This window comes from Myotis daubentonii, chromosome 16, assembly GCF_963259705.1.
Source record: "Myotis daubentonii chromosome 16, mMyoDau2.1, whole genome shotgun sequence".
Classification (NCBI taxonomy): Eukaryota; Metazoa; Chordata; class Mammalia; order Chiroptera; family Vespertilionidae; genus Myotis; species Myotis daubentonii.
Window position 1 is genome coordinate 4,580,173 of NC_081855.1, and position 23,666 is coordinate 4,603,838.

At 50.8% G+C, this 23,666-nt stretch overlaps 1 protein-coding gene across 2 annotated transcripts in view; it reads left to right on the forward strand.

The window, feature by feature from the left end:
- The first annotated feature begins 16,599 nt into the window (after positions 1-16,599).
- SLC47A1 (solute carrier family 47 member 1) overlaps positions 16,600-23,666 on the forward strand; it is a 48,478-nt gene continuing 41,411 nt past the window's right edge. Inside the window, exon 1 of one of the 2 annotated variants that reach the window (XM_059668444.1) lies at positions 16,600-16,902. In XM_059668444.1, the coding sequence (XP_059524427.1) occupies positions 16,750-16,902 (153 nt within the window). In that variant the 5' untranslated portion in view covers positions 16,600-16,749. The remainder of the gene's footprint in view (positions 16,903-23,666) is intronic. The other variant, XM_059668446.1, reaches the window with a different exon arrangement.

Here is a 23,666-nt window from a genome sequence, read left to right on the forward strand (position 1 = left end):
GCGCCTCCCAGCACTGGCCGCCCTGCCCCGACCCCCACCGCGTGGAGCCCCAGGCAGAGCAGCTCGGGTGGGTGTGGGCCGTGCGGCCCCGGGCCCCGTGGGGGTGGAGAGGCTCGCACCGCAGCCAGTGTGGCCGGTTGTTTGCTGGGGAGGCCGCGGGCTCCCGTGTGCTCGGGGCAGCCTGTTCATGCCGGGACCCAGGTGCGGGGCGGCACACACGCGGTGGGCATGTGCTGGGAGCGCGGTGCAGGCATCATATGGGCATCTGTGCGTGAAAAGGTGTGCACACACACCTCTGTTTCTCAGAGGCGTACCTGGAAAGGCGCTTTATCTGTAATAGCAGTTTTCAAAATGTAACCCGGAGCCAGGGATCTGCCGTGAAAACACGCCCACAAGGAAAGGATTTGATACTAAACACAGAGCTGGAATGGAAGTGTTTATGCCCAAATTCACTGTGAGTCAGACGTATGGTGATACTTACCTGCTGGTGGGTCTGTGTGAAAGGTTTGGTCGATCAGTTCTCATTTCAGAAAAATAAAATAAGGTACCTAAGTGATTCCTAAATGTACGCTCTAAGGCGAGTAGTTTGCCGCTTTGTGTACTTTTTGCACGGGTGCAGCGCATCAAGGCTGTTTATAAAGTGTAACCGGGATGCTGTGACACCAGGTTGAGGAAGGGGGGGTGGCCAGTTGTTTTTGAAAATTAGGCACCTCACAGCTTTAAAGACAAACGTGTTAACCTACAATCTCAGAAGGCAGGTCGGGGTCTTTGAAGACCCTTGTATAGGCCTCAGACATAGAAAAGCAGCTGCCTTTTTAGGATGTGGCCTGAAAGAAACCTGCTATTTTCAGTTATGACTGTCTTCCAAGTAAAATAACATTTTTGCAGCCTTTTATATGTGAGGGTTTTTTTTCATACTTTCATTGCAATATTTGAAATAGGTGTCGTTATTTTAAAGCATTAGTTTTCTCCTCTCAGTGTCGGAGACCTAAACTTTCACATGCACCCCCCCCCCCCCCAACAATGTTTATTTGAAGTAACTTATGCGTCTGGACTCCGGTGGCCTCATGAGCTCAGTGATGAGGCAGGTGCTTTTATGGCCAAGGTCAAAGGCTCTTTCCCTGATTAGCCCTTGACAGGGAAGCAGCCAGGGGCCTTCCTGACCAGCAAAGAGAGAGGGGGGAGGGGCAGGTAAAGAAGTGGGATTGGAAACTCCCTCCCAGCCACCCTTCAGAGAGTTCAAACACTGCAAGCAGCTGTGGGCGGGTGGGTGGGGCGCATTCGGGTGGGCGGGGCTGCGGACTACTGCGTGATTTCGAGCACTGGGCCTCTAGTTAAGTATAATATAGACATTAGTAATACTTATATAGTAAAACTATTTAAAATAATATAAAACATTTAGAGTAATAAAAACCAATAGAATTTGACAAATTTCAAAATCATTTATGATAAAAACTCTGCAAAGTGAGAATAAAAGAGCCTGTGTAGCTCAGTGGTTGAGCGTTGACCTATGAACCAGGAAGTCACAGTTCAATTACCAGTCAGGGCACATGCTGGGTTGCTGGCTCGATCCCCAATATGGGGCATGCAGGAGGCAGCTGATTAATGATTCTCTCTCATCATTGATGTTTCTATCTCTTTCTCTCCCTCTCCCTTCCTCTCTGAAATCAAGAACAATATATTTAAAAAAAATAACTCAAAATAATAAAGGTCATATGTCACTGAGAGCTAACATCATACTCAATGGCGAAAAGCTGCAAGTATTTTCCTTAACCCTTTGAGTGCCAACCAATATCCTAGGAACTATGCTAAAATTGCCAAGGCATTTTTGCTGATTTTACAGCAGTTTAGGAAAATATTATGAATCACAAGTAAATGAAGTTACATATTCAAAAACGTAAGGAAACCTTTACTACACTGACATATTTAGCAATATCATCATCACTAATAAAAGCAGACTTAGAACTGGACGCCATTTCGAAGCTTTGATAGCGCTCCCGGCACTTCTGGCGAAAGACAGGAGGAGCCCGCTCGCTCGCGCTCCCCGGCACTCTAGGGGTTAAGATCAGGAATGTGACAAGAATGTACCCTTTCACCACTTTTATTTGACACAGTGTTGGAAGTCCTACCCACAGCAATCAGACAACAAAAACTAACTACAGACGTACAAACTGGAAAGGAAGAAGTAAAAGTGTCAATGTTAGCAGATAATTTAATCTATATCTATGAAAGCCTAAGTGACCGGTACGACCAGACAACTGGAACGACTAGAACGACCGGTCGACCAGTCACTGTGACGCGCACTGACCACCAGGGGTCAGACGCTCAATGCAGGAGCTGCGCCCTGGTCAGTGTGCTCCCACAGCCAACCTCCCCTGGTCCCTCCCCCCAGCTGGTCCCTCTCCCCAGCCAGCAGGCCCTGATCAGCACGGTCCTGATTGGGACTGGGTGAGATGGCCCCAATCGGCCCTGATCGCTGGCCAGGCCCAGGGACCTCACCCATGCACGAATTCGTGCACCAGGCCTCTAGTACTATATATAAAGAACCTTAAAGATTACACCAAGAACTATTAGGACTAAAAAATGAAAGAAGCAAGATAAAATTGATATTCACCAACACAAACTTTTATATGGCATTAATAAGCTATTATAAAGAGAAATTAAGAAACCAATTCCATGTACAGTTGCAACAACAACAACCTATGAAAAAAATTTACTCTATACTTGGAAACCTGTAAGACAATGCAGAAAAACAATGAAAAGATATAAGTAAGTGGAAGTATATATTGTGCTAATGGATAGGAAAATCAGCATAGTTAAAATGCCCATATTATCCAAAACAACCTACAAATTTAATGCAATCCTTATCAAAATATCAATGGCATTTTTTCATTATATATATATTTAATATATTTTTGTTGATTTCAGAGAGGAAGGAAGAGGGAGAGAGAGATGGAAACACCAATGATGAGAAAGAATCATTGATCAGCTGCCTCCTGCGTGCCCCACACTGGAGATCGAGCCCATGACCTGGGCATGTGCCCTTTACCAGAATTGAACCCGGACCCTTCAGTACACAAGCTGACGCTCTATTCACTGAGCCAAACCAGCTAGGGCAGTGGTTCTCAACCTTGGCTGCACATTAGAATCACCTGGGAATCTTTTTAAAATCCTGATTTCTGGGCCTCATCCTCCAGAATTCTGTTTCTTTGTTCCTAATGTTGTGGCCTCACCCCATAACAAAGAAACAGAATTTCCAGAGGATGAGGCCCAGAAATCAGGATTTTAAAAAGATTCCCAGGTGATTCTCATGTACAGCCAAGGTTGAGAACCACTGAGCTAGGGCATCAGTGGCATTTTTTACAGAACTAGAATAACCTTAACATTTATATGAAACCCAAAAGTGGAGGTATCATGCTGCCTGAATCAAACTATACTATAAGGTCATAGTAATTAAAACAGCATGGTACTGGCATAAAACAGATTCATAGATTAATGGAACCCAGCAGAGAGTCCAGAAATAAATACATGGCTATTTGGTTAATTAACCCATGATAAAGGAGGCAAAACTATATGATAAGGTAAAGACAGTCTCTTCAATAAATGGTATTGGGAAAACTGGACAGATACATACAAAAGAATGAAACTGGATTACTTTCTTATACACAAATAAACTCAAAATGGATTAAAGACTTAAATGTAAGACCTGAAACCATACAACTTCTAGAAAAAAACATAGGCAGTAAACTCTTTGACATCGCTCTTGGTAATACTTTTTGGATATGTTTCCTCGATCAATTGAAGCAAAAGAAAAAGCAAACAAATGAGACTACATCAAACTAAAAAGGTTTTGCACAGCAAATAACTTATTTACATAATTGGAAATTTGTTTTGTTATCCAGGATTGATTTCATTTGCTTGCATCTCATAATAATTAATATTTTAAAGTTTTTTTTATTAACTCTGTCTTAGCTGATTGTTTTATTTTTCTTTCAGCCTCATCCCAAGTGTAAAATTAATGAACTACAATGAAATGAATGTACTTTTAAAAAAATCCTCACCCAAGGATATTTTTTTCCACTGATCTTTAGAGAGAGAGCGGAAGGGAGGAAAGAAAGAGAGAGAGAGAGAGAGAGAGAGAGAGAGAGAGAGAGAGAAAGAAAGAGAGAGAAACCGACTTGTTACCTCTCGCACATGCCCCTACCAGGGCCAGGGACTGAAACTGCAACTGAAGTATGTGCCCTTGACCAGGGACTCAAACCTGCAGCATTTGTTCCTTAGGCCAATGCTCTAACCATTGAGCTCCCAGCCAGGGCAGCTTGCTACTTTGTTGTTGTTGGTAATCCTCACCGGAGGATATTTTTCCATTGATTATTAGAGAGAGTGGAAGAGAAAGGGGAGACACAGAGAGAGAGAAACATCAATGTGAGATGAAACATATTGATGGGTTGCCTTCCACATTCGCATCAACCTGGGCTGGAGATTAAACCGACAACCCAAGCATGTGCCCTTGACCAGAATCGAACCCAAGACCCTTCTGTCTGTGGGCCGGCGCTCTACCCACTGAGCCGCACCGGCCAGGCAGCTTGCTACTCTTTCTGGAGGAAGATGACAGTCGCCGCTCACATCGGCATGATGCAAGCGCCTGCGTCTTTCCCTTTTAGAAGCAGCGCTGTGCTCCGGGAGTTGCCAAGCTGCTTCGAGGTGGTGCCGTTTCCCTAAAAACAGAGAACATAAGAGGCCCGCCCCACTTACTTTATTTTTTCATTTTTTAAAATTCATTTATTTTTAAGTGGTTTTCTTAAATGTATTTATGTCTTTAAACATAACACGAGAAGGAGTTAAAACTGTTGTAAGAGCTCAACAGAATAAGTATCCGGACTGTGGGGAGGGGTGAAGGGGGAGCCGGTCAGAACCCTTCGCCAGAGGCCCCACCTGATCATGGATTAGTGATGTGCCTGTGCAGGTGGTTATGCTGGGGTCCAACCCCAGCAGGTCCAGGGGTCCCCAAAGGTGTGGACGGAGTCGGCGAAGAAGGAATGACACGGAGACAGCGTTCAGTTGATCAGCAGCCTAGCCAGGATCTCTAGCCAAGTTCTGGTCAGGATCTCCAGTGAAGTTCTGGTTAGGATCTCCAGCCAGGTGCTGTGTAGGATCTCCAGCCAAGTTCTGTGTCTGGGTTCTCTAGCCATGTTCTCTAGGATCTCCAGCCAGGTTCTGTAACCATGTTCCCTCGCTAGGTTCTCCAGCCAGGTTCTGTCCAGGTTCTCCAGACAGGTTCAGTCACCAGGTTCTAGTCAGGTTCTCTTGCCATGTTCTATCTAGGTTCTGTAGCCAGGTTCTGTCTCTAGGTTCTTCAGCCAGGTTCTCTCGCTAGGTTCTGTCTCTAGCTTCTGTGGCCAGTTTCTGTCTGGGATCTTTTGCCATGTTCTCTCACTAGGTTCTGTCTCTAGGTTCTGTGGCCAGTTTCTGTCCCGGATCTTTTGCCATGTTCTCTCTAGTGAAGTTCTTCTGTCTCTAGGTTCTGTGTAGGTTCTGTGTGTAGGTTCTGTCTCTCTTGGTTCTGTCTTCTAAGTTCTGTCTTGTTACATCTGTATTTATACCAGTTGATTCCAATCCTATCAATCTCTATTCCAAAGGTTAGGGCATTTCTTATCTCCATTCCAGGGAGTAAAGATTATGTAGCTTAAGCATGATTGTTCGTAGTTAAAGTGATTAATTACTCGCCTGGCACTTAGTTAAGGGGTTTTATTCCCTCCCTAACTTCAGGGGAAAATCCCTACCTGGGGAAACAACCTTTCTCAGAGAGGTGACCTTGGTTAAAACACATAGTGCCAAGAAGGTGAGCAAACATATTAAGAACAGTATGCCATATATGCCAGGTCCCTTGAAACAGCAAGGATGGACCGGCTCCCGGCAGTTAGTCATGACAACAGCCTGACGATCTTTCTTTCGACACCAACCCCCCTGGGCCACCTGGTCCCCTTGGGAGGAAGAGCCACTAGGCGAGGAGCTATCGATCGATAGATCGATTGGTCGTGGAGCTGCCACAGCCTTGGGGCCCTCGCAGAGCCCCCACCCCCTGCACGGTTGCAAGCGTTGCCCTTGCCAGTGCGCCGATTAGGAATCGCTAAGAGTTCGAGCTCCAGCCTGTAGCTCAGTGCCAGCCTGGGCTGCTTGCACCTGGCGGGAGCTGCTTGCTATCTCCCACTTCACAGTTAATGAAGCCAAACGGAGCTTTCACACACGCACAGCGGCCCTTCGCAGAGGGGTGATGTAAGCCAGTCGGCATTTTGGCCCAGAACAATTGGAATTTGACACTCTCCCCTTTCTTTTTTAAAATATATATTTATTGGTTTCAGAGAGAAAGGGAGAAAAAGAGAGAAACAATGATGAGAGAATTATGGATTGGCTGCCTCCTGCACCCCTCTCTCCCCCCACTGGGGTTGGAGCCCACAACCTGGGCATGTGCCCTGACCTCCAGGAATCAAACTGTGACCTCCTGGTTCATAGGTTGAGGCTCTACCACTGAGCCACACCGGCCTGGCAACACTCCCCTTTCTGCAGGCAACCCCTCTGCCAGCCATTCCACTGTGCCCAGAGGGTGGCCCCCTCCCAGACCCCTTCCTCCGAGAGCTCGGTCTTTCCTTGGTTCTCAGCCTGTGTTGGACCGTCATTTCTCAAGGGCGGGTGGCTTTACCAGGGCAGACGGCAGGGTGAGTTCACCGAGGGTTTGTTGGCTTTCCCTGCACTGACTTTGTTGCCGGACCATGTCCCCCAGTTCCAGGCGATCGGCACCCCCAGAGGGCCCTCTGTAACGGAGGAAGATTTCTTATCATGATTGGCTGTTTCAGTAAATCCCACTTATCCTTCAGAGCTGCAACGTAGCCCAAGAGCCTCTTGGAGGTAGAATGATGACCTAAAAGTCACACACAGGTTGCAGCCTGCTGCCCAGGCCTGTCATGGTGCTAAATTCAACCTCATCCCCTATTCGAGAAGTAGATCCGTCCACATCCTTCGCTTGAAAAGTAACAGTCAGTTCACCCCACAACCCCACAAGCAATACCATCCCGGCCTCCTTCTCCTTGCCTTTACCTGGGCTGGTGGTTTCAGGGTTAGGAAGAGTGGCTTCTTTCTCTACAGCGCCCAGAAAACCAAGGTCTGGATGGGGGTGGAACGGAGCTGGGCCCCGGAAGCTTTTTCATCCTAATAGTGTGCTGGGCAGTTCGACAAGAGCAGAGCAGGACCAGGCCAGGAACAGGGCGCCGGGCGGAAGCCAGGTGCCGAGCAAAGGACGATCAGCTGGAGGGAGGGACCTCGCCCCAGGCGACCTTTCCGCCCCAGCATATCGCTGGGCATGAGGTTTGGACTCCTGACCCTTCTGCCCTGGAGATACCTTCTAGGCCTCAGCTGTGTTCCGCTCCAGGCCCAGAAATGCAGCACACCCAGCCACCGCTGGCCTCGGGACCAGCCGCGTTGGATAATGGCCCTCCGCCCGGTGCCAGTCAGTCAGTGGAGACCACACCCTGGAAGCACACACCTGGAAAACCTGCATGTTCTACTGCGATCTTCCCTGGAACCGCCCTAAAATCTCTGCCCTGGCATGTGCCCTTCAGTCCACAGGCTGACACTCCCTCCACTGAGCCAAGCAAGGGCACACGCCTGGGTTTCCGGCTCGGTCCCCAGTGGGGGGGGGGGGGGGGTGGGAGTCACCCGATCGTTGATTCTCTCTCATTGATTTTTCTATCTCTTTCTCCTTTCCCCTTCCTCTCTGAAATCAATAAAGATACATATATATATTAAATTTCTGCCCTTAAAACCCTTAGGATGGAGGACCCAGTGCCTCTCCCTCCAGGGAGCATGCCTGTGCCTTTCCCTTTTCCTTCCTCTCTCACCACCCTCTTCCCCATCCTCTCCCTCTCCCCCTCTCCCCCTTCCCCCTCCCTCTCCCCCTTCCCCCCTCCCTCTCCCCCTCCCCACCTCCCTCTCCCCCTCCCCCCCTCCCTCTCCCCCTCCCCACCTCTCTCTCTCCTTCCCCAGGCACATTTCAGCCTGGAGCTGATATACAACTGAGGCCTAGATTGCCCTGCCGGGCACATCACCATTAGCTTCCTCATTCCCAAGCTCCAAGGGCCCTTTCTTTGCCCCTAAAACTTGTTTCCTAAGCCATTTCTTCTAGGAGTTACTTCTACTTCTGCCTCTGTGATCTACCCAGTAAACGTTGTCTCAGTTTGCGTCTGGACCTGAATTCTTTCCCAGCCAGAACCCAGGTACTGAGACTGCTGAACCCAGGTTTGGTCTGACCCCGCTGGCAGACACGTGGCGCCCGGCACCGCCTGCAACAACGGCCAGCCTCCGGGGGCGGGGAGCAGGTCCGCAAGCCCAGGAACCCCTCACCTGTTGCAGGGCACCCCCACAACAACGGCCGGCCTCCGGGGACGGGGAGCAGGTCGGCAAGCCCAGGAACCCCTCACCTGTTGCAGGGCACCCCCACAACAACGGCCAGCCTCCGGGGGCGGGGAGCAGGTCCGCAAGCCCAGGAACCCCCTCACCTGCTGCAGGGCACCCCCACAACAACTGCCGGCCTCCGGGGGCGGGGAGCAGGTCCGCAAGCCCAGGAACACCTCACCCGCAGCAGGGCTGGTTCGCACCCCCACCTCCTCGCGCTGCGGAAGGACAAGACCATCACTGCCCGCGCACTTGAACCCAAACCCCGCCCCGGCCCCAGGCACCCACTTCTCGGCGTCACTGGTGACCAAGTGTGTTTGCTGCAGCTCCACGCGGGTTGCGCGCTCTAATTTGTCACGTCAATCTGTTGAAATATTAAACCTCTAACATGGTTGCCTTCGGGAGATACAAAGATTGTCTGTCTTTGTCTGGAAAGGAACGTTCTTTAGGAATCACAAAGTTAGCTTCAATGCGTCCTGGCTCTTATTGGCAACTTTTAGGGTAACGTTGGTTACATTTCCCTCCAAAGGTTCCAGGCTGATGTCTTCGGAAACGACTGTGCCGTGAGGCGACAGCCTGACGCTGTTGTGACGCCTTTACCATGTCGGTCCGTGGCTGAGGCCTCGCCTCCGGGCTGTGAGGCTCTCGGTCCCCCCGAGTTCACCGGGGAAGGCATCTCTCTCCCGCCCGCCCGGAGCCTCCTTCATGGCCGAACACCTCCCGGCGGGCTGGTGTCCTTTCCAACAGCGTCATGGCCAGGCTCTTACAGCACCAGCGTGCTTACTGTTATCAGTTGCAAAGTTATTTTATCTCCGGTTTCCCGAACGCCCCGTCCAGGTCTTCAGGGGAGAGGTCAGATGACACACCCCCCGGGCGCCCGCCCCTGTGGACTCTGACCGGGCAGCTGGGGAGCTGGTCTCTCAGTCGTGAGGAACAGCGCGCGCAACCTGTCCACTCTTTCGTCTTCAGGGAGGCTTTCCTGTTTCATCTTCACCAGTTTAACAGCCATGGGTTTCCTGTCCCCAGGTCCGACGGTGCTTCGAATCCCCCACCATCTCCCGCTGTGACATCTGCAGGTGGCCACTGCATGGAACAGTGGGAGGAACGCCTAGCTTGACGCCATGAGCCCTGAGTACACGCGGGAGAGGTTAGCATCTTCTCAACGCCCAGGTTCCTGCGGTGCTGCCCACGGACCCATGGTGCCCCTGCTGTGGGGAAGGTTCGGACCAATGCCCGTCTCGCAGTGATATCAGACATTGCCCTTCCAGCAGTATTTGCCGATTCTTTTTCAGCGCACGTTTTAAAGGGCGAACGTTGCTAATATTAAAAAAAGCGCGGGAGAAAATGGCCCATCAGAGATCTATCCTTTCTGATGAAGAGAGCACTGCTGTGGCCAGGCTGTCAGCGATTGCAGGAGTGTCCCTCAAGGCTGCGGGGGCACAGCGTCTCCTCTCAGGTCAAGCGCTGTGTCTGCAGCTTAGGGCCCCCATCCTGGTCTCGTTGGCTGTTTCAAGGCTCTCCTCGCCTGATCTGCCCTGGGAACAGCAGTTTCTGGTGGTGAAGTCTGTTCTGTTGCACGTCACACCCACAGCTCAGCGCCCACTCTCCAGCGCCACGCACAGTGCGCCCAGTGTGTGGGCTCCTTTGTTTAAATGATTAAACATTATTTGTTACTTCTGTGAGGTGAAGTACATCAAACTTGGGAAAGATTTGAGGAGGCTTACAGGAGGAGGGACTTTTTTTCCCTTTTATTTTTTAACTAGAGGCCTGGTGCATGAAATTTGTGCACTGGAGCGGGGGGGGGGGGTGGTCCCTCAGCCCGGACTGTGCCCTCTCTCAGTCTGGGACCCCTCAGGGAATGTCCGCCTGCCAGCTTCGGGGGGTCAGGCTTAAGCTGGCAGACAGACATCCCTCTCGCAGTCGGGTCTCTTGCAGTCCAGGACCCCTCGCTCTTTACCACCTGCCTGCAGTGGAGGTGGGAGAGGCTCCCGCCACCATGACTGTGCTCGCCAGCCGTGAGCCCAGCTTCTGGTTGAGTGGTGCTCCCCCTGTGGGAGCACACTGACCACCAGGGGGAAGCTCCTGCGTTGAGCATCTGCCCTCTGGTGTCAGTGCACGTCATAGCAACTGGTTGTTCTGCTGTTTGGTCAGTTTGCATATTAGGGCTTTATTATATAGGATATATTTTTATTGATTTCAGAGAGAAAGGTAGAGGGAGAGATAGAAACATCAATGATGAGAGAGAATCATTGATTGGCTGCCTCCTGTACGCCCCACACTGGGGATGGAACCCACACTCTGGGCATGTGCCCTTGACGAATTGAACCCAGGACCCGTCAGTCCACAGGCCTCTATCCACTGAGCCAAACCGGCTAGGGCAAGAGGGGTGGGGGGGACGGACATTTTAGAAGTGATTCCAGAGGAGAAGAGGTCAAACACTTCACAGTTCCTTTCTCTGCCAAGAGTTCATCATTCAGTGAAAGATTTCAGTTTTTTTAATGTGTTCCTGTCATTTTATTTTTTTCTGAAAACCATTTCCAAAAACTTGAAAATAAAAATCACAGTCTTTTCTTCTTATAAAAAAATGAAAGACAACCTACTGAATGGAAGAAGATATTTGTTGATACATCGGTAAGGGGTTAATATCCAAAATATATAGGAAACTCATACAACTTAACATAAAAAAATTCCTATTAAAGAATTGGGCAGAGGACCAACACCTTAAATGTTCTTGTGTTTCCATGTTTGGACATTGCCCTAGTCCAGTGGTCGGCAAACTCATTAGTCAACAGCCAAATATCAACAGTACAATGATTGAAATTTCTTTTGAGAGCCAAATTTTTTAAACTTAAACTATATAGGTAGGTACATTGTTATTAACTTAATTAGGGTACTCCTAAGGCTTAGGAAGAGCCACACTCAAGGGGCCAAAAAGCCACATGTGGCTCGCGAGCCGCAGTTTGCTGACCATGGCCCTAGTCGGTTTGGCTCAGTGGATAGAATGTTGGCCTGCAGAGGGTCCGGGGTTCGATTCTGGTCAAGAGCACGTGCCTGTGTTGCGGGATCGACCCCCAGTGGGGGCCATTCAGGAGGCAACCAATCAATGATTCTCTCTCATCATTGATGTTTCTATTTCTCTCTCCCTCTCCCTTCCTCTCTGAAATCAATAAAAATATATCTTAAAAAATAGTATCTTGCCATTTGCAACAACATAGATGTGTATAGAAGGTATTATGCTAAGTAACATAAGTCAGACAGAGAAAGACAAATACCATATGATTTCACTTACATGTGGAATCGAAAAAGGAAAATGAACAAACAAAACACCTAAATTCTAAGGGTCCCCGTTGCAACCAGAGGAGCAATGGGCAGCGGCAGCTCGTCCCAGGCTCACCCTCTGATCCTGTCTCCAAGGCTCCTTTCCTCTGCCTCCTACGCTAAGCCCTGTGCTGTCTCCCTGTCCTGAGGGTGCGCTCGCTGCGGCCAATCCATTCTCGCCTGCTTTGCTGCACTTGTCTCTTGATTGAAAGCTTTCCTTCAAGAAGACAAGAATGTATTGTCTCACCAGTAACAATCGTCGATCTCTGGACTGTTAAAAAGGCAAAATAATATTTTGATGGGGCATAAAGCAGTATTGTCTCTCAAAACCCTGTTTGTAAAGATAACAGGAAAGCAGTTATTATGACTACTGGACTGAAAGGTAAAAACATTTATTAGAATTAGCATCACTCTGTATGTTCCCTGCACCAATAGAAATGCCTTTCTTCTGTATCAGTGTAATTGTCCCCTTTCCTTTCTCATAAGCACCCCTCGCCTTTGCCTCCCAATCAGAACACTATGTGGACTTGTGCCTGAGTCAGTGCTTCCCGTGTTGCTATTCTTATTGATCTCAATAAATGCTTGTTGCCTCTCACTTTTATTTTTAAGTTACCAAAACTCTTACCCATGCAGGCCAAGACTTAGGTCTGCTTTTTTCCTGGTCACCTCCCATACCTGACTCCCTCAACACCCAATATCTTCCTTTGTCTGTCTTCAACTGAAGATGGAATTTAAGGTAATGGCTTCAGCCGTTTTGATGAGTTACTTTTATTTGTTTCTCTCTTGTTGACCTGTCTTTTATTACAGGGAGGCTCAGCCAGAAACCCAGAGGGTGGAGGAAAAGTTATTCCCCCGCCGCCCCCCCTCCCCCCGCCCCCTGTACTGAGGATCTTATATGACCTGGAAATCACCCATGGAGGCAGTTCTCAGAAATCCCATTACTAAGCAGCGGCATTTAGGGGAATCCCACAAACTGGCTGGATTAGGGGTGTGATTAAACTAGAAGACTCGGCATCTAATTAGGTACATTCTTTCTGAATAGATCATGGATGCGATGTAATGTCAGTCAAAATCCCAGCACTTCCCAGAGCACACGGGCTTTTTTCAGCTTCTGAGACAGGTTGAGCCCTCGTCTTCCTAGTGAAAAGCACGCCTCCGGGCGGAGAGTGAACATTCTGATGCAACACATGACACATGAAAAGGCAGGTCGTTCCACTGCACGCACGTCAACCTCAACCGCTACACACGTAGGCGTCACCTTTCCGGTCTCAATTGCTTCCAAACGGTTCCAGCCTCTGTTCGGGGAGCGGCGTTTTCCCTCTTCCGTGGGCCGACTCCCTGTGTGCAGGAGCGTTGTAGTAAACCTCCTGTCTGGTGCTGCTTTTGTGGGGAACTACCTCCATTTCCCTCTTGGGAGGCCCCAGGAACCCCTGCACCCATCACACTTGTAAAATAACCTTTTTCTTCTTCTTCAGAGGTGACATTAGAACGTAATGGACCAGAGGCCCGGTGCATGAAAATTAATGCACTGGAGGGGAATCTCTCAGCCCGGCCTGCCCCCTCTCACAGTCTGGGAGCCCTCAGGGGCGGGAGGCGATACCCCATCACACCTCTGCTGCTGCCACTGCCGGCAGCGCAAGCCTCGGCCGGCCCTGGTTACCTGAGCCCCGGGAGGCCCTGGGCAACTGGGGGCCTGAGGGGACTGGGCGCCACCATCTTTGAGGGTGTGGCAGTCAATTAGCATATTCCCTCCTTATTGGCTGTGGGCGCCGCCATCTTTGCGACAGCATGAGGGTCAATTAGCATATTCCCTCCTTATTACATAGGATGAGGTCACCTACGGATGAGGTCAATTTCTTGGATGCCTCTTATTCCCTTATCTAGTTGTATAGTCTTGCGCTAACTGCATATTGTTTTAAAAACTATTTATTGATTAATAAAGTTACTTCTTCCCCCATTACTCTGTGTGTTGTTTTTTCCAGAAAATGTTTTTTTTGTATCCTTGCCTGTTTATACTCTCAAATTTTTTTTAGAACCACTATTAAAATTTAAAAATATGAAGTAGAGGGTGTCCCAAACACATGTACATACTTTCACAGCTGGTAGCTCAATTGATGTTGCTTTCTTTTCAGCCAGACTAAGCTTTGAACAAGGGAAATTCATCCTGAAAAGCTACTGGGAGTTTGGGAATACAGTTGAAGTACAAACACTGTCTTTATAATTATTCAAAGTGTGTATGCATTTTTAGGGTATCCCCCAGTAATGGCTGAAACCAGACTAACTTTGAACAAGGAAAATTTATCCAGTAGACTTTTTATGGGCATACAGAAATGATAAGTTTATGGCACTGAAGCATAGTAATCCCTCCTTTGGAAAACTGCTGTTTGAACTACTCTGTTATTTTTAGACAGTCTCTTATTCGGTAAAATATAACTTTGTCTTTTAGCTTGAATAATAGAAAAGATAAACTTAATTGTCTGACCTTGCAAGCTAGCCATCTAACATAAGGGACTGATATGCTGATACTGATGCAGGTGTCTGTATAGATAGGTACTCAAGGTTACAGGTGCCTGTATAGATAGGTACTCAAGGTTATAGGTGTCTGTATAAATATGTACCCAAGGTTACAGGTGTCTGTATAGATATGATATGTACTCAAGGTTACAAGTTGTCTGTATAGACATGACAGGTGTTTGCTAGATATGATATATACTCAAGGTTACAAGCAGTCTACAAAAATAACTTACACAAAGAACTAGAAGGATATAAAAAGGAAACACTTCTTCCTGTGTTTGTTCAGAATTTGACAGAGGTAATCTGCTCTGAACCTGAGCGCAACAAAGATGACTCCTAACTAACTGGCTCATTAAGGCGCCTTGTCCAGCTCGCTGATTTGCGATACAACAGCACAAAACCAGCAACAGCTGGTGAAGGTACACAAATATCAAACTGAATGATTCTTGATGTTTGCGACTCCATTGCTTCGCATTATTGGCTGTGTCTGGGCCAGAACGGTCATCAGCCTGAAATCAGACATTGACAAAAAAATTATTCATTTCTGTAGGTTCTTTTAAATTTTGAAAATGAACGGTATGATAATAAGCGCTGACTTTAGAACCATTCAAAGGGTGTATACTTTTTGGGGGACACCCTATAGGTCGGGATGGTTTAAAGCCTGGCATAGTGATGGGAAAAGAGGGGTCCTCTTCAAGGACAGCATGTGCTTTCCACTGAAGAATGGACCTTGAAAGAACTGACTCCTAACCAGTATTATATGAAATACTGAAAGGTATCCTTTAAGAAGAGGAAGAAGAAGAAAAAGGTAAAGATACAAATTATGAACAACAAACATGCATCTATCAACAAGTGAATCTAAGAATCAAGTGAATAAATAATCTGGTTATCATAATAGAATTAGGGACATAGAAAGGGAATGGACTGACTATTCTTGGGGGGGAAAGGGGTGTGGGGGATGCGGGAAGAGACTGGATAAAAATCGTACACCTAGGGATGAGGACAGTGGTTGGGGAGTGAGGGCGGAGGGTGGGGTGGGAACTGGGAGGAGGGGAGTTATGGGGGGGAAAAAGAGGAACAAATGTAATCTGAACAATAAAGATTTAATTAAAAAAAAAAAAAAAGAAAGAAAGAACTGACTCCTTCCCTCCCCTGGCCCTCTGCCCGAACCTTCGGCATGCCTTTTCATTCCCATCAGTTTTGTTAGGACTGCCTCTCAGGCACAGATGGTCCATCAACCTGTTAAGTCCAGGATATAACTAAACCAGGTAACTATGCTATTTCTAGCTTCTGTAAATATGCTTGATTAATGGGAAAGTGAAGGGGGTGGGGGCTGGAAGTTTGGGCCTGTGACGGAATCTGGTGCACCTTCTTATCAGTCTATGGTCTGGTCACTGCTCCCTCTTAAATCATCTGTCTTGCAGGACCTGTTTGCTTAAGCGTTGTTACCACCCTGGGAAGGCCAGACCTTGAGATAGGGTCTCACATCACCAATCCTAGAGTTTTGTGTGGATTTTTTCCCCTCTCTTTGCCTTTATAAGCTTACCCCTAACTTCATTTCTGGACCCCGAGGTTTGGAGTGGCCATAGCCCTTCCCAGTCGCCGTCGGCTTTGAAATAAAAGCTCCAAAATTCGACCCTCTGGTTGTGGCGTTTTCTGTTGGACTCGCTGAATTTCAATAGAACACACTAACTCAGGTCTTCCCTAAAATTCATAAATAAATGCCCCATCTATTTCACGTTACATTTACCCACATTAAAAACGCACCAAAAAGTGCTTGGAGGCTCTGCCACAATAGGAAGTGACTGGTCCGCGCTACTGGCCCCGGGACCCCTCCCCTCGGTGGTGCGGGAGCGGGAGGACGCGGGACCTAGCGGCGGCGTTTCCTTAGTAACCTCACCTCCAGGGACACTGAAAAGCTGCAGTTCTCTCTGCAAGCGAAACGCTCCCGACGTGTCCGTGTCCGAAACCTCCTGGCAGATTCACATTCTCTAATGCAATAGCGGGTGGGAGACGGATAGGAGCAAGTTCCAAACTCAGTCTCGAAGCACGTGCTAAGCTAAGAGCTGCGCTGCAGGCGGCCCCAGAGGCTCCGGAGGCCGGGGGTCCGGGCGGCGGGCGCGGAGCCTGCGCCCCGGCGGCGCCAGCTGGGCGACCACCGCCTGCGGCACCGAGTCTCAGCCCTTCGCTCCCGGCGCCGGCGCCGAGCCCGGGACAGCTCGGCGTCCGAGGCTGGAGAGCTCCGGCCCGCAGCGCCGGGGTGTCCCGGAGCGTGGCCCAGCGTGGCCGCGGGTCTGGGCGTCCGCGCAGAGGTGCAAGGGTCGCCCGCTCCCGGCGCCTGGCGGCTGGCGGCGCGCCCACCTGGCGGGGCGGCCGCGGGGAGGGCGGGCCGGGGCGGGACCGCGAGGAGAGGAGCCGTCGCCCTTCGCCTCCCGCCGCCGCCTCCGCACTCCCCGCGCGGCCGGCCACATGGAGACGCCCGAGGAGCCCGGGCCCGGGTCCCGCAGCCCGGAGGCCGCCCCCGAGCGCCGCGGGCCGCGCTGCTCGCCCTGCCCGCCCTGCCCGCCCTGGCCCCACTTCCGAGAGGAACTGAGGGCGCTCCTGGCCCTGGCGGGCCCCGCGGTGAGTCGCGGCGCGTGCAAGCGCACGGAGTGACCTTGTCGCCCCGGGACGGCGGCGGGGGGCGGGGGGGGCGCCCGGGGTGCATGCCCAGCACCCGGCGCGCGTGTCCCGACGGCGCCCTGCACAGCGCGGGCCTCGGGCGCAGCTGGCTGGCGCGGCTTTGGGGGCCCCTGGGAGCGGGGACCCTCGGGCCCCGAGGGGCTGGGCCTGCCTTCTCCTCCGGTGCGCATTTTGGGAAGCAAGCGAGTTACCCGAACCGCCAGACACCGGGAACTGGAAACGCAGCCCTGGGGCTGAGGATCTGCATGACCCAGAGGCAGCGGAGGGCGAGTTCCCTGTGGCGGGCGAGGAGCTGCCAAACCCTGCCCGCCCAGAGCTCCGCCGCGCGGGACGCAGGGCCCCGGGGATTGTGCTCAAAGAAGTTTGAGGTTGAGTTTATGTGCTTATTTCTGTCAGTTGGGCGCTTTCTGCGCTCTCTAGTGAAGGCAATGCGGCTTTAAAAACCACAAGACCCGCGAGAAACGTAACCCCGCGCCGTGCCCCCGCCAGGCCGGGTGGTTTCAAGTCCACAGGGTGAGTCTCCTGCGCGAGAGCCTGTGCGGCTTTGGGGCGCAAATGAGCCTTGGACCTGAGCAGACCCGCATCTGCAGAGCCCATGGGCCAGGGTGCCTTCTGGGGGGGACCGCTTGTCGGGTCCTGTGATACCCACTGTGGGGTGCACAGTGGCGCGAACACAGCCGGGGCAGAGCCCGACCGGCGGGAAGGAGTTTGTGGAGCCCCCGCAAAGGGAAAGAGAGAGAACGCAGGCCGTGGAGTCTCCATGCCTGGGCCCAGGTCCCCCGACCTCAGGAGGCCTAGGAAGCGGGGTGGTCTCCCCGCTTCTCCCCTGCGCACTGGCCCAGACCCGAGGGAAATAACCGCTTGGATGGGCCACTCGCAGAGCCGCCGTGGGAAGGTCTCGGGAAGGCGTCCTTGCTCCCACAGCACAAAAATAGACAGGGCAGCTTGGGAGACCCAGCCCGGACCGGCCCTCACCCTCTGGCCTCCTGCAGTAACCAGTCCCTTCACCTAGGGGACCTTGCGGTCTCCAGGGATGAGCACTGACTGACAGCTACGCCCTGCATGTTTGTATGTCTTCATCATAGGTACGAACTGTGTTAAGTGCAAATGTGGCATATGCCTTGTAGACAAATAGGAAGCCAAGATAACAAGAGAAAAGCTCTGAAACTTCAGCGCGGAGCGGAATGTGGCCTTTCCCTCCAGTCCTCTGTGCGTGTCTGTGACTGCTTTCCCAGCGAGGTCCTAGGCTCTGGCACCTGCTTGTCTCTTAGGAATTGTACACGGAGCCCCTGCTGGTCCCCGTCTGGGTTCCTGCCTGCACAGCCCTCTCGCCAGGGGCAAGGAGAGGGAGATGGCCCGTCTCCCATGCTCGGCCGTGCTCTGCTCTCCCAGCCCCACGGTGCGTGAGGTAGGACCCTGGTCTGGATCCCTGCCGACCGTCTCCCTCCCGTCGCGTCTCCCTAAGGCCTCCAGCTCAGCACTGAGCCGTGAGTCTCGCAGAGGACTCACCGTCCTCCCACGGACTGTAATGGGGCCTGGGAAGAGAGGACAGTGCGGGACACAGTGCCTTTCTCACTCACCCGGCAGGAAGCTGTGGGGAAGTGTGCGCTTGCGAGGGAGGGACGGTGGCCAAGCCTTGGGTGTTTCCCCGACTTTCTTTGTTAACAACTCCTTGCCCGGCTGAATTGTCAAAAATCTGGAAAATAATCCCGAGGAGGGCCTACCTGTCCGCTGCATGGGCTGTGCCAGCGAGACGAGGGGATGAGCCTGGGCCCAGACCAGGGCGCTGGTTTCCGTCCATCTGTGTGGAGAAGGGGGTACACGGGCGCCGAGAACCGGCAGGCTGCGGGCAGAGGACACGGAACAGGCGGCCAGGGCCCCACCTTTCTCTCGGTGGCAGTTTGGCTACATCTGAGCCCTGCCGGTTCAGGCGGTTGAGAGCCCTGGGGCACAAGCCAGGGTGCAGGCGGTCAGTTCTCTGGGCACACAGCGTGCCCTGGGGTGGGCAGTTCTGAAGGGTCTGGTTCTTGATTAGGTGAGGGTGTGCTCCCGGGAGGGACAGCCCACGGGGTCCTCCATCCTAAAAGCTTTTTAAAAAATATATATTGTATTGATTTCAGAGAGCAAGGCAAAGGGAGAGAAAAATATAGAAACATTAATGATGAGAGAGAATCATTGATTGGCTGCCTCCTGCACACACTCTTCTCCCCACAGGGATCAAGCCTGCAACCTGGGCATGTGCCCTACCCGGGAATTGAACCATGACCTCCGGTTCATAGGTCGACACTGAGCCACACTGTCTGGAATGATTTTTTTTAAAAAATATATTTTATTGATTTTTTACAGAGAGGAAGGGAGAGGGATAGAGAGTTAGAAACATTGATGAGAGAGAAACATCGATCAGCTGCCTCCTGCACACTCCCCACTGGAGATGTGCCTGCAACCAAGGCACATGCCCTTGACCGGAATTGAACCTGGGACCCTTGAGTCCGAAGGCTGACGCTCTATCCACTGAGCCAAACCAGTTAGGGTTGATTTTTTTTTTTTTTTTTTAAAGAAAGGGGAAAGGAGAGGGAGAGAGAGAAACATTGATGTGAGAGCAAAAGTGAAACTTTGATTGGCTGCTTCCTTCACACCTCCTACCAGGGATCCAGCCTGCAACTCGTGCAAACCAGCAACCCCCAGGGGCATGGGGCGACCCCCAACCAACTGCCACACTAGCCAGGGCAAGAGGATATGTTTTTTTATTTTTAATATATTTTTTATTGATTAAGATATTACATATGTGTCCTTATCCCCACGTTACCCCCTACCCCCCCGCCCCTCCCGCTCATGCCCTCATTCCCCCCTCCCCCCCGTTGTCTGTGTCCATTGGTTAGGCCTATATGCTTGCATATAAGTCCTTTGGTTGATCTTTCCCCCTTTACCCCCACCCTCCCCTACCTTCCCTCCAAGGCCCGACAGTCCAATCAGTGCCTCTCCGTCTCTGGATCAGTCCTTGTTCATCAGTTTATGTTGTTCATTATATTCCACAAATGAGTGAGATCATGTGGTATTTATCCGCTCTCCAGTTCCATCCATGCTGTGGCAAATGGTAAGAGTTCCTTTTTCTTCTTCCTCTTCTTAAAGAATACCTTTCAGCATTTCATATAATGCTGGGTTGGTGGTGATGAACTCCTTTAGCTTTTTCTTATCCGTGAAGCTCTTTATCTGACCTTCTATTCTAAACGATAGCTTTGCTGGATAAAGTAATCTTGGTTGTAGGTTCTTGCTATTCATCACTTTGAATATTTCTTGCCACTCTCTTCTGGCCTGCATGGTTTCTGTTGAGAAATCAGCTGACAGTCGTATGGGTATTCCCTTGTAGGTAACTGAGTTTCTTTCTCTTGCTGCTTTTAAGATTCTCTCTTTGTCTTTTGCTCTTGCCATTTTAATGATGATGTGTCTTGGTGTGGTCCTCTTTGGGTTCCTTTTGTTTGGGGTTCTCTGCGCTTCCTGGACTTGTAAGTCTATTTCTTTCACCAGGTAGGGGAAGTTTTCTGTCATTATTTCTTCAAATAGGTTTTCAATATCTTGCCCTCTCTCTTCTTCTGGTATCCCTATAATTCTGATGTTGGTGCGCTTGAAGTTGTCCCAGAGGCTCCTTACTCTATCTTCATATTTTTGGAATCTTTTTTCTTTTTCGGTTGGGTATTTTTTGTTTCTTTGTATTTCAACTCTTTGACTTGATTCTTGGGATCCTCTTGTCTGCTGTTGGATCTCTGTATATTATTCTTTATTTCAGTCAGTGTATGCTTAATTTCCAGTTGGTCCTTTTTCATATCCTCGAGGGTCTCACTAAATTTATCGGCGGTTTCCATAAAATTCTTGAAAAACCTTATAAACGTGGTTTTGAACTCTATATCCAGTCGTTTGCTTTCCTCCATTTCTGTCATTTGTGACCTGTTTCTTTGTCTCCGCATTTTTTTATGCTTCCCTGTGTTGGTAGAGTGGTTTTGTGTGCTAGGTGTCCTGTAGGGCCCAGTGGCCCAGCCTTCCCCATTACCTGAGGTGGACACTCTTGGTGCACCCCCTTGTGGGTTTTGTGCACAGTCTTGTTGTAGCTATGCCTTGATTGTTGTAGGATCACTGGGAGGAATTGACCTCCAGGCCAATTGGCAGTGAGAATCGGCTGTGTCTGCAGTGGGAGGACTTCTGTGCTGAAGACACCCTTATGAGGCAAGACTTGCTTCAGTGGGGCTTTGGTGCTCACTGAGTCTGCCCCCTGGGTGTGTCCCTTATGGATCTGAGGAGTTGTAATCCGGATGGTCCCCCTCTGACCACTGGGTACACTGGCTCTTGGAGGTTACCCAGCAGGAGCTATGAAGAGAATTGCAGATTCCCCTTCCTTTTTTGGGGTTTGAAGGTGCCCTGATGAAGCCCAGCTGTGAAGCAATGCAAGCAGCTGTGGGGCCTTGGGCCTTCTCTTGGAAGTTCTGGGTCTGTCTGGCCCAGCTGCAGTTTGTTAGGTAATTTTCAGGTTGCAAAGGGCCAGGGCATTCATATGCAAGAACCTCTGCCGCAGCCTGGGTGGGGCGGGGTCTCAGGGAATCAAAGGGTGGAGCAAGGAACTATGGCGGATTCTCAGCCCTGCCCTAAGGGGCCGCGCGCATCTCAGTGTCCTGATAATTTAATTGCTGCAAGCACCTCTGAGGGAAAGCCGCCCTCGAGTTCTGAGTTCTGCCCGCTGCCAGACAGTCCAGTTTCTCCCCGTATGAGTCCTGGGTCCCCAGAGACTTCCCCGAACCGGAGTTCAGAGCAGCCAGGAGCTTGTGACTCCCTCCCGATTCAAAAAGACAGTCGTGTCCTCAGGCACCAGACCCTTTCCACTAACTCTCGAGCCTCCATACCTTTGCACTTTACTTCCGCAGCTCCTGACCCTCAATGTGCTTTTCTCTTTCCTTCTAGTTGTAGAATTTCCACTCCGCCAGCCTTCCTTAAGTTCTGGATGTTGTCCGTTTTGTCTTTTTATTGTGTTTTGAAGTTGTTGTAGGAGACAGCAATTTCGGTGTTTCCCTATGCCGCCATCTTAGTTTCTCTCCTTTTTTTTATTTTTTAAAAATATATTTTATTGATTTTTTACAGAGAGGAAGGGAGAGAGATAGATAGTTAGAAACATCGATGGGAGAGAAACATCGATCAGCTGCCTCCTGCACATCTCCTACTGGGGATGTGCCCGCAACCCAGGTACATGCCCTTGACCGGAATCGAACCTGGGACCTTTCAGTCCGCAGGCCGACGCTCTATCCACTGAGCCAAACCGGTTTCGGCAAGATGCTATGTTTTCATTGACTTGAGAGAGAGAGGAAAGAAGGGAGGGAGACAGAGAAAGAGAGAGAGAAACATCAATCGGTTGCTTCCTCCCATAGGACCCCAACCAGGGATCAAACCTGCAACCTAGGTATGTGCCCTGACTGGGAATCGAACCCGAAAACTTTCTGTTTACAGGGCAGCGCTCCAACTGACTGAGCCACCCAGCCAGGGCAGCTTGAGGGTTTTACAGGCGGGAACTTCGGGAAGGTCGTGTGGGATTAGCTCAACAGAATATCCACCAGCTTTATGCTGAGGCACCAAAATGGGATTTGTCCCCCTGGGTTCATCTGTCCTTGGGTGGGGTTGGCACAGATGGCACTGACTGGGTTTCTGCTGTCTGTGTCCCTGAGGGGGGTGATTTAAGCTGTTTACCTCTGGTTGGGGAGAAGTGGTAAACCATTATTCTTAAGTGTCCTTGCTTAAGAAGGGAGGGTTTGCAGTTCACTAGATGGCTGTAAACTGCTTGTGTGTGTAAACTGCTTGGCCGTTTAACTATCTGCCTCAGTTTCTCTGTTCCGCTCGTCCTGGCTTACTGGCCTGTCTCAGAAAGACACAGCAATGTGTGTGAGTGCCTCCCCTCCTGGCGCTCCCTCCTCCTGGCAGCTTGGGTGTCAGGTCACTAGGGCAGCTGAGGTTTCCAGCCCCACTGTAATCTTACAGAACCGCCGTCGTATACTAGCTCCTCATAGGCCATGCCGAATGAAAAATAATATCGGCTCGGTGTTTCATTGCCAGAAAGGATTAATTTGGGGAAAAATAAAAAGGTTGGGATAGACCCAGCACTAGGCCAGGAGCCTGGATGAACCAATCAAAGGTGGAGCCCCAACCAGCCGGGAGGTTCTGCACCCAGGCTTCTGCTTCCTGTTCCTGGAGTACATGAGCCGAGGGTGGGGTCCCCGCCAGAGGAATCAGGGGTCGCCCGAGGGAGGCGCAGGGCTCTGGGCCCCAGGTCTGTCCCCAGGTCCCTCACTGCATCACTCCTGGTCTCAGCCCCCCTCCCTCCTGGGTCAGTCCTGGGATTTATCCTGGGAGTTGTTTCGCCCACTCAGCCTGCATCGGTGAGAAGCCCTCGCCACCTGCCCCATCTGCCAGCTGCAGGCAGTCGCGGCAGGGGCTCCAGCCAGAGGCGCAGAGGGCCAGCCTGCGAGTCTTCTGCCAAGTGCAGGTGGCTTTATGTCCTACCTCCACAAAGCCGGGGTGCTGCAGTACCTACCCTCACAGCACGCCCTGGTCTGAAGGGGCCTTGAAATCTGGGGATGCGGAGGCTGGGTTAAATTTTCCTCCCTCCCCAAACCCTCTGCGTGCACACACACACACACACACACACACACACACACACACACACCCTTGGG